General features: G+C 40.1%; 1 protein-coding gene across 1 annotated transcript in view; it reads right to left on the bottom strand.

The window, feature by feature from the left end:
* SI (sucrase-isomaltase) overlaps window positions 1-14,760 on the bottom strand; it is a 52,836-nt gene that overhangs the window by 1,120 nt on the left and 36,956 nt on the right. The window contains exons 33-46 of the mRNA XM_050902271.1: window positions 14,632-14,694; window positions 14,229-14,363; window positions 13,643-13,727; window positions 12,598-12,736; window positions 8,508-8,641; window positions 8,054-8,088; window positions 7,846-7,962; window positions 6,437-6,585; window positions 5,397-5,481; window positions 5,245-5,301; window positions 4,468-4,592; window positions 4,096-4,184; window positions 2,569-2,618; window positions 210-380 (exon numbers count right to left, since the gene is read on the bottom strand). Coding sequence (XP_050758228.1) covers window positions 210-380; window positions 2,569-2,618; window positions 4,096-4,184; window positions 4,468-4,592; window positions 5,245-5,301; window positions 5,397-5,481; window positions 6,437-6,585; window positions 7,846-7,962; window positions 8,054-8,088; window positions 8,508-8,641; window positions 12,598-12,736; window positions 13,643-13,727; window positions 14,229-14,363; window positions 14,632-14,694 — 1,434 coding nt within the window. The remainder of the gene's footprint in view (window positions 1-209; window positions 381-2,568; window positions 2,619-4,095; window positions 4,185-4,467; window positions 4,593-5,244; window positions 5,302-5,396; window positions 5,482-6,436; window positions 6,586-7,845; window positions 7,963-8,053; window positions 8,089-8,507; window positions 8,642-12,597; window positions 12,737-13,642; window positions 13,728-14,228; window positions 14,364-14,631; window positions 14,695-14,760) is intronic.

Below are 14,760 nucleotides of genomic sequence, written 5' to 3'. Positions count from 1 at the left end.
TTTCTATGCTTAAAAGCTCTACCACACTTACTGCACAATATTTACTATATATTAAACAGTGTATTATATAATCATTACCTGATGGTAGCTCATGTATCTTGCTAAAATATACTTTAAATATGGTATTACAGCTGAGAGCTGAATCTCCAAAGGTTTAAGAGCACATGTGCAGTTGTGAAGGTGGCATTACCCTGCAAATGGCATCTCACCTTCTTGGTGTCATTGTAGTTCACGGTGTGAGACGATGCGATTGTCCTGCCATTCTGTGATATGGTCACCTGCTGAACACTGGTGGGCACCCCCAGGACTTTAATTTCAGTAAACATTAAGTTGTTTGGATCAGTGTAACCATGATGCAAAACCGTGATATCTAAAACGTTCTGAAAGGAAAAGGAAAAAAAAAAAAATCATTAGACTGGTACAAGTCCACTTGAGCTTTTCACTTGCTTTCTTCTCTTCCTATTTCTTTTAATGTATTTTTTTTTAACTACCTGTATGTTGTTATTCATTTTCCAAATGTTGAAGGCTTCAGTTTTCTTCACATTGTTAATCTGGCTAGATCCTGGGCTCCGCTGTGTCTTTAATTGCCACTCGGCTGACAGATGTGAGGAGCAAAGCAACGAGACGCTCTTAACCCCTGACGTGGGCAGCAAGTGCTGCAGGGGCAAACCCCTCCTTCACTGTCACAGCCTCGTCCGCTGGCTTCTATGAGGCCTGATCCAGGCTCTGCTCTCCCTGCTTTACGCCCTCCCAGAACAGCTCCTCCACCCCCATCACCTCCCTCCGCACTCACAGGTCCCCTCGCAGTTCCAGTTGCTGTGACTTTCAGTAGATTATGGGCACAGGGTTTCTTTAGGATGTACCCGGGTCCAGCAGGTCTCCAGAGAGCGAATGCCGTGTTAAGCAGCCTGGAGACGGTGCCTGCTGGTTCACAGCCCGCGTGTGATCCCATGCAAATGTGCTATGATATAATTCTGCATATTTAGTGCTTAGAGGGTATTACTTTTAGTGTGAGTATTTTTCATTGTTGGTTGATTCAAGACCTCTTTAATTAGGCTTTTCCTTACCAGCTTTTTGTAAGAGCAGGGAAAGGTGCATTTATTTTATAATCTCTTTGCAACTGCAAATACTGAATATTAGCAAAACAAACTTCTCTTCCTTAGCAATTAACATCCAATTATTTGACAAAGACAGAATTAAGTGAGAAGAAAGAACAGTGTGGATAAAATTAGAAGACATTCTGGCACCCTGGAAAACTAATGAAATAACAAACTGTGTTTTCTATTACAACAGAAAAAACATTTATTTTAAACCAAAAGTCCATATAATTACAGTCTAATTTAATTCCAGATATTCAACTGGTTATGATAAAAATTGAAATCCGACATCCTAGAAATGCCAGTACTTAAAATAAACACTCCTGTTCATTGACTTTGTTAGCCAGGAATGCATGCCAGATTTTCTGTGTTGAAGAATAAAGAGAAAAAGCAACCCTGAACCGAGGCAGCGACTCCGCACCAGCTGCTGTGCAAAGCTGCGGCTGGGACTAAGCCGCTTTCTCTGCTCTCCCATCAGGCTGCTTCTCGCAGGCTTTGCAAAGCGGCATGGTTTACAGCAGCAAAACCCACCATCTCCTATGGGATGCTGAGATGCCTCTGTAGAATGGGATCAATGCACACATCCTAAGATGCCTGGAGAACTGGGACTCAGGTTTACAACTGATAACCACAAACACATCTCCAGCTTGTCATTGATGGGATGGCATGAGTAGGAGTCATGAATGGGGCAGGTCCTGTTCCTTCCCCTTTGCCTTTTTAGAGAATGATGTATTTTGTGGTTGCCAATGACTGGGTATTGTGCTGCTTCCTCCCAGAACTAAGATTACACACAACAAATACATTCTACGGTGAATATGGGCAAATGCACTACTAACAGAGATGCCCTCCTTCTGACCCTGTGAACTTTTCTTACTTTTTGGAGCAGTGACATAGCTTGAACAACAAGGTAGAGAACAGCAAGGAGGACCCTGAACTTGCAAAATGGATAAGGAACAATTTTAGGCGCCCGTTCTTGAGAAGAAACCCAAATTCTTTGCTGGGCAGAGATATTTCTCTGTAGTTGTAAGCTGGGGTCAAAGCCTTTTGTCCTTAAAACTTCCTGTCTGCAACCTCCATCTCCCTTCCCACCAGCAAGGGCTGGTTTTCCTGGCATGGCTGTTCTGACCCATCTACGTGCTTGAGATGTTCTGCATTGATATGTGCTTTCACTTTATAGAAATCATTTATGAAATAAACTTGTACTTTCAGAATTATGTCAGAAATTACAATGCTATAAATGTATACCCTATTTAACAATACACTATAATTGATAATTTCAGAATCATTCTTTAATTTGTTCTTAACAAAGTTTAATCATATTACTTGTAGTCTATTCAATCGTGAGCACAACTTAATGTTCGGGTGGGATATCTAGACATTATGAAGTCCCAAATTAAAATACCTATAGTTAAAAATACAATAATAATCACCTAAAGTGATTATTAAAAAAATGTGAGCAAACGTTACTTACCTGATTAGCGGTAAATGATATTAGCAGATAAACACCGTCTTCATATGCGTCTGTTAAAAAGAAAGTATAAAATAAAATGTATTTGCTATTCACCTGATTTAACACATCAAAATTTCAGTTCAAGAATTGTGTCCATATACTATACACAAATATATGCTTGTCTATCTATACATAAATAAAGTTCTGTATTTCCAGAAGACATATGCTTTTAGACATCAAATACTTTCTCGTTGGACTGTGTGCTATTTAAATGAGGACAAAATAAGAACATTTCAGAGGTAAGATACAAAAGAAGGCAAAGAAACAGCTTGAGGAAGATCAAGGGTGTTAAGACCAGAAAGAGAAAAAGGTTTCTCACTGAAGAAGGCACGAGAGTCATTTCCCGCATCCACCTCTAGTCACTGTCCATGACCATGGACATCACATGACCGTGACAGAAATCGCTGTTGTATGTTTTATCAATCCTATTATTCAGCACTAAATGCACTCAAAGTAGTGCTGATAATCATGGGCATTGTAGGTTCTTGCTTTTCTACACTACGGAAAACAGATCACAGGCAGCCTGGCGAGATGCACCTTGTAATCTATGCTAATGTCATTTCTCATCAGCCTTCCAAAAACACAGCCATCATTTCTGGATTCCAGTGCTAACAGGCAGTGGTGTACGTGAAGCACCTCAAAATACACTAACAGCATCCTGCAAACTTCCCTACACATCATTATGCAAAACAACACCATTTTCCGCATTACTTGCAGCGATCTTGAGTGATAGCTTATTGTTATTACAAGGGTAATGCACTCTGGATGGAAAGGATAAATGACATTTAAGTATCTCTTATCTGAAGACGATTTAGATTTAGTAATGTTGAGGAAATTAGTTAAAGCTTCCCACATAATCTATAGTTATGGTTCCCATAGCTTTGAGGACAAATCTTTGTTATCTGTGTTGCCTTAGGTCCAGGGCACAATTTCATTTATACAACATATTAATTCTATAAATCATAGCTTTACGCAGTTTAAATCAGGAAAAATCGGTTTACAATAATGCTAATCTGAAGGTTTAATTTCAGTTTTGTCTCTGAAGGCAGGTTCGGATGTGTCCTCCAGAAGTGCGATTGCTTTGGCCAGAGTCCATCATTTCCATCTGCTCCTAATGCTCCTCCTCGAACACCCCACGCTACACTGAGGACTTCGAAGGCAGAAGCAACCACCAGCACTTCTTCTCCAGAGCAACGTAGTTTCTCACAGCTTGGAGTTTCCACTTTGACAACTGTGTTATTGTTAAAAACTGCAGACAGAAAAGCTCATAAGTCAGCTACTGAGCATTATTTGGTTCTCAAGGACTGCTGTAATTTGTTTCATCTCTCCCCAGTTCATATCCTTGGGTTCTGTTCTGTCTGGTTGAATTTAGGCTTTGAATATCTCCAAGGGGGGAGGCTCCACAGCCTCTCTGGGCAACCTCTTGCAGGGTTCGACCATCCTCCCAGCAAAAAAGGATTTTATGAAGGCAAGAAGCACCATACATACCAATGCGAACCCCATCATCCCAATAAAGCTGTCCTTCTGCAAACAGAGTGTCATTCAAAGCGACAGTGAGTCCCATTGGGTTTTTTCGGCTATGGAAAACACAATAATTTTTCCTCAATTTCCTCAGCTAATCACATTTCATATTTCTCTAATTTAGAATTTTTAAAGAAATATTGTATGCCGCTCAATCGATCTCCCATAGTCACCTTCCTAAGCCCATACTATTAAATTTAAAGGAGACCATTAGGACGAAAACAAAAGAAAAACCAGCCATATAGTTCCAGTGCTATCATACATGTAGTTTCTCTAAGGACTGGTAATATTTCTATGTAATTGTGCAAAACTAAATTTTAAATTTTCAGTTACTCTTACCTGTAAAATGTTGTATTAGCAGGTCTTTGCCAAGCAAGGATGTATCCACCTCGGATATGCAGGTTGATATGTTCCAAAGGAGCTGGTAAAAGTCTGAATTGTCCCCTAAAGCCAATATCTTCATCCTATGCACAAAAAAATAAAAAAGTCTTCTACTGAATTGCTCTCGCTTTACAGGGTGTGTTTAGGATGAAATGATAAATTTTTGCTGGACAGATTAACTAGGAGTTGTTACTGCAGGACTACCTACCTCATGCTTTTAAGAGAAACTCTGAAATTCTGGATCTATAAAAGGCTGGCTTGACCGTAGGTGACAGCAGCTGAACCAAAGGGGCCAGTCAGGTGAAATACAAACTTGTGAGTAATGAAGTGATTTTTGATGCCTGCTCTTCCTAGTACCAAATCTTTTCTTATTTGCTGTGAAAGATGATGCAGCTAAACCTGTTTTGTCTTTCTCCGTTCCAGCATTTCTTACAAAGACATTATGTATTTCATCCGAGAGTTTAAAAAGTCAATAGGAGGACTTCAAATCAAAGGTACTATTTCACCTTTTAATTTACCCTAACTGTGGTCATGTTATTCTACAGTATTATACAGGAATCAAGGATTTTTTTGTCAGCTAAGTAGATGATACATTGCTAAGAACCGCTACTGAAAGCAAGTTTGTCAAAGGGAGAGAGAGGGCTCCCACCTCACCACCACTCTCAGCACACCCTGCTGCTGTCTGAACGGCTCTGTGAAGAAGACATACAAAATGGAATTTTTTAAATGACTTACTGTGTAGTAATCATACCAGCGGGCATTGGGTAAGTAAGCATTCACTCTTACAGCATTCTGGAATTAAACATACACGGTTTAGGTGCCTTAAATCAAAAAGTGAAGTTTAGCTGAAGTGACTGTAATATTTTCATAAGCGCTTAAAAACGTACCTGTTGCATCACAGGGCTGATGAGCAGCGCAGGGCCCCAAAGGAACTGCTCATCTATTTCCCAGGTTGTTCTGTCTTCCACAAACCTGCAAGTTAACAGAATAATGATTAGACATTGCGTGCTGAACTTTGCCAAAGTGTTCCTTCTTTAAGACATTTTTGTCAGGAATTGAATCTACTGTTCCTAGTATCTACTGTAGCCTCATCTTTATTCTGCTATTAATAATTCATAGATCAATTAATGCTTGCCAGGAATGCATAAAGATCCTAATGTGAACCTCACGAGAGAAACGCAAGCTATTACTTAGCTTTCTTTTTTTGCCATTTCTTTGCATTTGCTTTTCCGAATATTTAGATCACAAAACTCAGAAGGTGTGTTGTGCTTGGCCATTATTAGCAATAATATTAGGTAGTGCGCAGACTGGGAACCACTTTCTCATTTGCAAATTAGCAAATTAATTTTCAAACAACTCAGTGTTCCTCAGCCAAGACATGCACGCAGATACTAGACCGCATCTAAGTCCACAACAGAAGGAGTTAAAGCTTTTGCAGGTACCGCCCCGCCTGACAAGGAACAGAGAAGGCTTCATGTGTCTAACAACATTTTTTTAAAGTATCTGCTATGCCAGCTTGGACACGCACCAAAAAAGCCATTGTTCCCTGCCAAATTCTCAGGATTTGTGGCAGAATTCCCTCTTTTTTGCTTCAAGTTTTTGTCCAGCTCTTTTTGCAACATTTGGTTTTTTGATTCTACCTATGCCCAGCATTTTGTTCCTTGCCCCTAAAGAGGTTAAAGGTGAGCTTTAAAATTTAAAGATTACTCCTAGAGAAGAAAATGTTCAATTTTGCACAGTGAAAAACGGAGAACTTGTGCTGTTCACGTGAGACTTGATATTGAAAGCTCATATTCTCAATCTCATGCTTTTTTTTTTTTTAATAAAAATTGCTGTAACTAAGAGAAAACTTTATTGTTAGGAGGCTCGTAACTACAGAAGTTCTAGTGGAAATTCCTGATGAGGAGAGCAAGGGAGTCGCACTTACTCATGGAGTATGGGGCGGATCACAGTGCTGCCATGGGCATGGGCGTCATACATTAACGTGTAGAGGTAGGGTAACAGGGTGTATCTTATATTCAGCACGTTCCTGGAAATCTCCTCAAATGTCGAGTTCCAGGAAACAGGATCTTGCCTCTGAAAGAGAAGAGACCGTTGTTAGTCAAGCGGGATTGTTGTGTTCAGAAAAGCTAAAACCAAAATCAACATAGCAAGACAAAGCCGAGGAAATGTCTCCGCCAAACCAGAGCACCTTCATTTGTTTATTCTTCAATTAAGGAGTAAGTGACACTAAAAGCAGGAGGTATCACTGTCAGCCCTAAGAGGGGAACCAGAAAGAGGGAAGGTGAGAAAAACCTGGGGGGAGTACTGTAAAAAATGTTTAATGCAAAGTATCCCGAAGGCGTGACACGTCCCAGCGTACATAATTTATTATCCCTCTTTTCTGCAGGGCAGCACTCAGGACTTGCAAGAAGAGACCGAAGCACTAATGACTGATGTCAGGGAGCACTTCCAATCTTTATTAAATGTAGTGAACAATACCTCAGCAAATTGGGTAGGACTGGAAGCAACATGATAACCCTGAATCTGCATTTTTAAAGGCTTTAAAAGTCCTATCGAAAGGTGTGCCGCTGCAAGATAAAGCACACAGTTTTTGAAAAGGAGACTTTAATCCATTAGATAGATGCCATACAAATAGCTCTACTCTGCTAGACCTGAAGCTTTAACTGGACTACAAGTGCTGGTTCCATTTTTTTTTACTTTTCCAGTTATCTTGCTTTACAGCTTTCTACCATATAGTCCTTAGCCAGCACAGACCTACATTTAGGCAATTCTTTTCCTTTGCTCTTAAAAGAAATACAATATCTGACGGTGGCAAATGTGCAAAGTACAGAAATTGCCGAGTCTTACTCCAGAATCTTATTACACTGTTCCATTTTCTTGTTTGTTGTATAATTATGGACAATTAGGGCTGAGAGCACCAAGGTCAGTTTTGCTCCTTTAAGTGCGTTTGCCGTACAAGCGCTCTATTCTAGCCTTGCCGGTGGAGTGCGTTTAAATAAAAATGGCACGCAGGGAAAAATATGTAGGAGTTTGATTCAGTCAAAGCAAACTTAGAATATGCTTCCTTCAAGTGGTCTGAATCCCAGAGACCTATGCCCTATCCTCTGCGGGCATAAAACCTCCCAGGTGAGGGGGAGGCTTACAGCAGAGCTAGCCTATAAACAAAAAGACAATTTTTATTTGATAGAGAGGCAAACGTGTTCTTTTCTTGTCCATTTTGCTTGGAATGTACCTTTTTTTGAGGCAGGCCAGCTTGTGCTATGTTCTGCCTGGTCTCTACATGTGTGTTGCAAAGGCCCAGCCGTTAACAACCATTAAAAAATTGCAACTCACCCTTGTTCCTTTCTGATTGTGATTCCTCGAATACGGGTAGAATGCACCCAGCTGCATCCAGCGAAGGCACAGCTCATACTCCGAGTCTTTCAAGAAGCCACAGATATCTGCTCCTGTCTGAAATTTTTAAAATGACCCAATTGGAATACTTTAAAATCATGTATGGCATCAAGATAGTTAAATGTAAGATAATTACTCATTAGCTTACATAGGATATTCCAAAGAGACTGAACTCCATCATACCTGAAAGGAAAAATAATTCAACATTACTAGCTGGGTTTTTTCCCCCCTTTGGTATGCCAATGGTTACATAGATAATACATATTCTAATGCTGAATGAGAAGAAAAAAAACCAAACAAACACAAACCCCACGATTTCTCTAATGTGTCTTGTTTTTCTGCTACAGAAAGAGATGGGAGCTGGTTGGCGTAGGAATAAACAAAGAAATGAGTGGCAGGACACAGGGCATGAATGTGGCTGGTCCCAAGGGAATAAAAGAGAATCAAAGAAGAAGTAAAAAAGCAATTGACCACGAATTGTGATTCCTGAACTAAAGTGCTTATTTCAGCTAAAACTACATGAATACTAAAAGCAAGTAGTTGAAGGAAAGGAAATAACTGCACACAGTAAATTGAGTACAGACCCTTTTCCTTCTACATACCAATAACAGATTTAGCTAGCTGATCCCAAGCTGCAGTGTTATCACCGAGCCAGTGTCCTGCCCATCTTCCACTACTGGGATATGTGGAACGGGTAATAACAATCCCACGCTCCTTGGTGGCACTCTGCAAACCGCTGACATTGAAAACAGACAAAAAAAACAAATTACAGGAGAATTTATTACATAAGATCCTCTGAAACTAAACATAAGGGCTTATATTTTCATAGCAAAGGGCAGCATTGTTGTATGCGTGAATATGCATACATCCAATCCAGATGTGCGTTTTACAGCAACTCACTACGATTCACACGTACACAGAAACTCGGCAGTGTCAGCCAACCTGTAGGTGGAAAGAGAACTGGCAAACCAGGAGGTGCTAAAATACAGATTTCCAGCTCAGGCTAATTACTGTGTGGGAAAATACGAAGGCAGCCCAACTTGCACATTTTCTAAGGACTCCACCATGTGTTCCAGGGCACATTCCTTTCTTAAAGTACTTGGAAACTTGCAGCAACAGTTGAAAATAATTTAGCAAAACTCATACTAAAAAGATCACAAGGGGGAAAATAGAGGTGCCAGGAATATTGGACCTGTCAGTATAACTCTAGTTGCCGAAAAGGTATTGGAACAAAAAAAAAAGTCTTGGATCTGTAGTCACTTCAGAAACACCAAGATGACAAGATTGCAATATGAAACGACCAACATGGATTTGTCTAGAAGCAAACGCATTAAACCAGCTGTTTTCTGCTCGGGGCAGGTAACAGGCCTTACAGCTACGGAGTGACTACCAATGTGTGTGACTACCTTGGCATTAGCTGACCCCTTGGTCTGATCACATTTGGCTTCCTCATAAGCAGAAGAGATTTCAACCAGAGGTTAGTAACCTTTTGAGGGTGGTGGGACTTATTTCTCTTTCCCAAATTAGAGGCAAAAACCTACAGGGCGGGAAACGTACAGGTCCTTGCGTTTGGGGGATAGAAGGAAACAGCTAGCAGCAGGCAAGGACTGTCATGGACTTTTCAGGATGCTCTGGCACTAAAACCCTATGGCCTTGCTCAGGATCATTACTATTGGGAGGGGAGACTGTGGCTTGCTGATGACTCAGGAGAAGAGCTCCTGAGGCCCCAGAGGGGTGGGTGTGAATGAGCTGGATGGAGAACCGATTCACCAATTAACCCCGTTCCTCAAATAATTAAAAAAAATATTTAATTTTCTTAAATAAAGCCTTGGCCATTGCCACAAAGTACCTGCAAAGGCAATCAAGGAAGCTTGAGGGGAAAAAAAAAAAAAAAATCGCTGAGTTCAGGGGAATTCATGCTTCCTAGTTGCTCCGCCAAGGATACGAGCACCTTTCTCGGCAGCATATGCTCTTGGTCTATCCGATGTGACTGGCATGGATGCATTACTGCTCCACTTCCTTAGAACAATTCCTTTGCAGCCGTGTACACGTACTGTGAATCATTACAGCAAAATACTAAACCACAATACTAGTTAGAAAGCTACACTGATTAAATCGCACTGCTCTCCAATGCTAGCTCCACAATAATTGCCTAAACAGCTGCTCCAATAAGGCACTATTTATTTTCCTACAGGATTTGCAGCTTTAGTGACACTATAATTACCGCAAAAATACACAAGTCACTTACTTAAATTACCGTAGTAATTAAACTAGACTAATGTGCTGTAATTATTTCTTCCAAGACAAACAGTCAGTTTTCTAGTATCTTTTATTTCTTTGTAACTTACTAGCAAACCTTCTCAGCCTCTGCTTGGTTTACCCTACTTCAACAATGCTTTGGAAATTGCAGCTAAAATTTCAAATGTAAAGAAAGTGTATGATGTTGCATGTAGAACTGCTCAAGGATGAGCACGGCCCGAGTGTTTTGCTGACTCGAGGTGCCCGCTTTCCGCTTCAGGACTGAGCTGAAGCTGTGTCCATGAAAAGCAATCACTCTTGTCACAAAGCCCCACTTTACCTCCAAACGGTTACTGCATTCACTAGGAAGTGTGCTGGCTTTCAAGTCTATGCAAAAGCCTCATTAGGAAAGAAGAGCGTTAAGCCAATATCCAGAAGCTGCCTCTGTCTAACCGATGGAGAACTGAAATTGCATTGTTACATAAAAAATGGAGGTGCGCTTTTAAGCTACGGGCTTTTGTGAGTTTTGCGTGCAAACGATCTTCTTGTTTGGATGGTTTAGTGTCAGAATCAATTATTATTACAACATGTCTTCGGTTACACAAGTACTCCTTCAGTTAGTACCAAAGAATAAATTGGGGCGTGATATAGAAATTTTATTTTTTTTTAAACTAACATTTGTCTATAAATTTCAGGTGTGACAATATCTGTACAAGCTGTGTAATTTATTGCAGTCATTTCTGTTACGGTACCTCTCAAAACAGAAGGAAATATTTCACCACATGTCAGTTCCTACTTAATACGCAGAAACGATGGTAATATTCCTCTTAGTGTTAAATTATTGTCTGCTTACAATGCCCAAATCGCACGTGATTCGGCTGACAGCAGAGGTATCAGACATGCCTTCCTGTCCTGTCAGCAATTTCGCTCCTGCCTTGACTGGCAGCGCTGCAACGGCACGCTGCCAAATATAACATCCACTCAGTCAAAAATTCAAGCAGCCTTGATATTTTCTTTCTTTATGGTAATATCAAAGTTACCAAGGGCTTTGAGGTCATTAAGACCTATAAAAAACCAATTGTTCCTTGCTTACTCGTTGAATTGGAAATGAAACAGCACAGATATATTATCATTAGATCAGACGTTATCTAAAGCAGGCTGGGGTACTATTCACAAAGGAACAGATAACGACGTTTGCCTTGGAACTGAGAAAATAAATTCCTAAAAGTAAAGCATTACGCACACAGTTTGCATTTTAAAAGTCACTGTTTCCCCTTTTCACTACTACTCAGTTTCTTTTAAATAGAGGACATAATCAAGCCCTTCTTAAACTAACATTGTTAAAAAACTATAGTCATTTTCCCTCACTGGAGCTATAGCGTAAGGCAAAACCAATATCAACCCTAGGAGTAAACCAGGCTATCCTAGCAAAACCTAGAAACAAAGAGTATTTTATATTCTCATGACAGTAATTATGTGAGACTATCATTGAGTAATTACTGTTCCCAATAGCTGATCAAAATGTTCAGACCTGTTCTCCATTCTGCCTGGTGAATGAGTACCCGAGCAGTGTCTTGGCATTGACTGCTCTCGTTTACAATGCAGAGCATCGCCCCGCGATGGCCTTGGTGGCTGCCTCATAATAGAAACCGCTGCTGGAAAGGCAACATGTTGTGTTTGAATGTGTCGGGACAAGGAAACGCTCGATGGCGAGTAATTACAGCCAAATTAAACTATATGAGAAATAGCACCGTGGCCATCTTAGTTCATAATACAGGTCAGCAAGTAAGCTTGCATAACATAACTTTTAGATGGATGAAGTCCTCAGAACTGGTACACAAAGAACTGCTCCCCAGCTAGGTGAGCAATAAGTTTCTTTAGTACCAGACTTGGGTAAACTGTCTTTAAAACATACCTTGAAAATTGTGTCTGCTCCGGGTCAGTGATTTTAAAGCTGCTAAACTCAAAAGAAAGACTTTGCCTGCTTGTCTGGAGACAGAGCGCGATGCAGCTGCAGGTGTAGACATGCTTAAGCAGGTGGGTTTTTTTTCTTCTAGCTAGCTCCAGTTGCAGAAGGTATTTATTGCAGTGAAACCACGGAAGCACAGCTGCAGCCCGGACCTGCACAGACCCACCTCACCTTCTCCTGCACAGCCTTTCCAGCAGCTCAGGCTCCTACCACCCTGCTTGCACCACAGGCGAGATCACTGTGCTGAGCAGTAACGGGACTGAAATAATACCAACTGCCAGAGCTATAGCACTGCTGCTCAAACTTTTGAACATCAAACTCCACTTCTAGCTGAATTGAAAAATCAAAGATATTAGAATGAAAAGAAAGATTTCTCAGGAGTGCAAAATGAACTGATGAAAGTTTTGGCCATAAGAATGTAGACACAGAATATTCATTTGTAACATATATTGGAGACAACAAGAAAGTATGCAAACTTCACTTACTCTAGGGTAGGTTTTGTTTGTGACCATCCATAAAGACTGTGGACATCGTAGTGTCTAACTGGGGTACCGTCTGGAAGATATTGTTGACCTTCCATGCATAGAGTTTTGACACTTAATCCATCTGACCGGTACCCCAAATCTAATGGAAAGGGAACAAAAATATTTATTTTTTAATAATGAACATTCAATAATGATTTGAGTTACTTTTTCTTCATTTTCATAAACCCTTAGGCATTCAGTCTCTTTTAGGCATGCATACTGTCATTTATTTATTTATAATTATAAAAATAGCATTTCCAAAATGGAATATTTCTAATATTCCCATGTAGGCCTCTGGGTCTGTAAGTATTTTAATATCTCAGTTACAGATGCTCTTAGTGAAGAGGCTCAAAGAGTAAACAGGGTATATCCAAATTCAGAAAATATTGTAAATCTTTGTAAACACTGTCATATCATCCATATAAACAGAAAAATGGGTGTGGCGGGGGGTATGGTCTGTGTCTGAATATTAACTTCCTGACAATTCCTGAGAAACTATTCATAATAACTGAAGACGACAGTAAGCAACAGTATGCTATAAACCATTAATAAATAATTACTAATTAGTAGTACTTCAAGTATTTGACTGTATAGATAAACAGTAATGAGAGGAGACAAAAGGATATTTTCTGAATTTTTAATTGCATTATTTGTCTGAGAAAACTGTAAAACAGAGAACTACATTCTCTATCACGCCTAAAGCAGAGCACGTAGATATAAAATAGGTATCAAAATCCATATGCAGGCAAGTAGCTGAAAATAACTTTATTTTTAAAAAGTGCCATGCAGTTACTGCTGCCGCTGAAATAGATGGGGTTCAAGTGTGCCCATAATCTCAGAAATAAAGGGCCACTTTCAGTTACGAGTTGTGTTTTTATATACCTAACTTGAGGCATTTACCATATAAGACCATATATTTACCATATAAGACCTTATATTTACCATATAAGAAATTGCGTAGTAACCAGAATGACCTAAAACTGTTTTAAGGAGGGATCAGACTTACGGGGTATATATGGTGGCATATTTAGGAGGTCATTTCTACAACCGTCAATGGCGCCATTCAGAAAAGCTGCCGGTTCATTCATGTCCTAAAAACATGGAGCAAAACCTGATTGTATTTGCTTCAAACTTACAAAACACACTAAATTCGAAATTACAAACAAGCAGCATTGTAGAAGTCCTCAGGAGCCTTTGCAGCCACAGTCTCAGTCTGCCGTTCCATGGTTTCTTGACACGTTCACATGTGGCATGGTGCAGGGACAGGGAGCCACAAAGTGTTTCAAGGGAAGAACAGTGAGTCTGGGCTCTGTTTCCCCTGTGCAAAGTGTCACAGTGGAGGACACAATATACCGAGGCAGTGCAAGTGTACAACCTAGAGTCAAAGTGGTGCCTTTGGCTGGAGGCTCACATTCTGCCTGGTGCTCTGCTTGCTTTCCCTCCAGTCTATTTTTTTATTTTACTTAATGGCAATTTAATGCCAGATACCCTCTGAGCTTTAACAGCAGTACATACACTGTGAAACGTGGCCCTCTCTGCTAGTGTCTGGCAGAGAAAAAAAATCCAGAAATCGAATGCATTTCTACACTTACAATCCACAGGCCATCAAACTTGACACTTCTCGAGAGGTTGGTGGGATTGTTATAGAACTCCAGGATTTCTCTCTTCCACCACCCCACTGTGGAATTGCGAAAGAAGTCTGGGAAAGCAGCATGTGCTCCATAGATCTGTAAAAATAGTAGGACAACAAAACAGATAGAGGATTGAAAGCATCCCGCTGTTAGAATATTGGAGTTTGTTTAAAAAATCTAAAAATTTCTAAAAAAATAAAAAATTACTTGTTCACTAAGGTTTTGGGTTCTGTTAGGAAGGCTAGCCAGTTTCTGCACCTTATTCCTCCCACTAGATTTATCAACTAGTTTGCTGCTATTTTCCTTAATTAATGTGCTGCTCTGTCTATATTTGAGTCCATAACCAAATCATGTCAACATTTACCTGTATTTGGGTTTGCTCAGGCAGTGACTCATTGATTTGTACGTTGGGAAGAAATGGCCAGACCTAATAGGACAAAGGACATTTTAAAATAATCAAACCACGCTGAATATAAACTGAGCATCAGCAACA

Source organism: Gymnogyps californianus, chromosome 10 (assembly GCF_018139145.2).
Source record: "Gymnogyps californianus isolate 813 chromosome 10, ASM1813914v2, whole genome shotgun sequence".
NCBI lineage: Eukaryota > Metazoa > Chordata > Aves > Accipitriformes > Cathartidae > Gymnogyps > Gymnogyps californianus.
The sequence above is the reverse complement of the archived record's forward strand: the minus strand, read 5'-3'. Positions and strand labels throughout refer to the sequence as shown.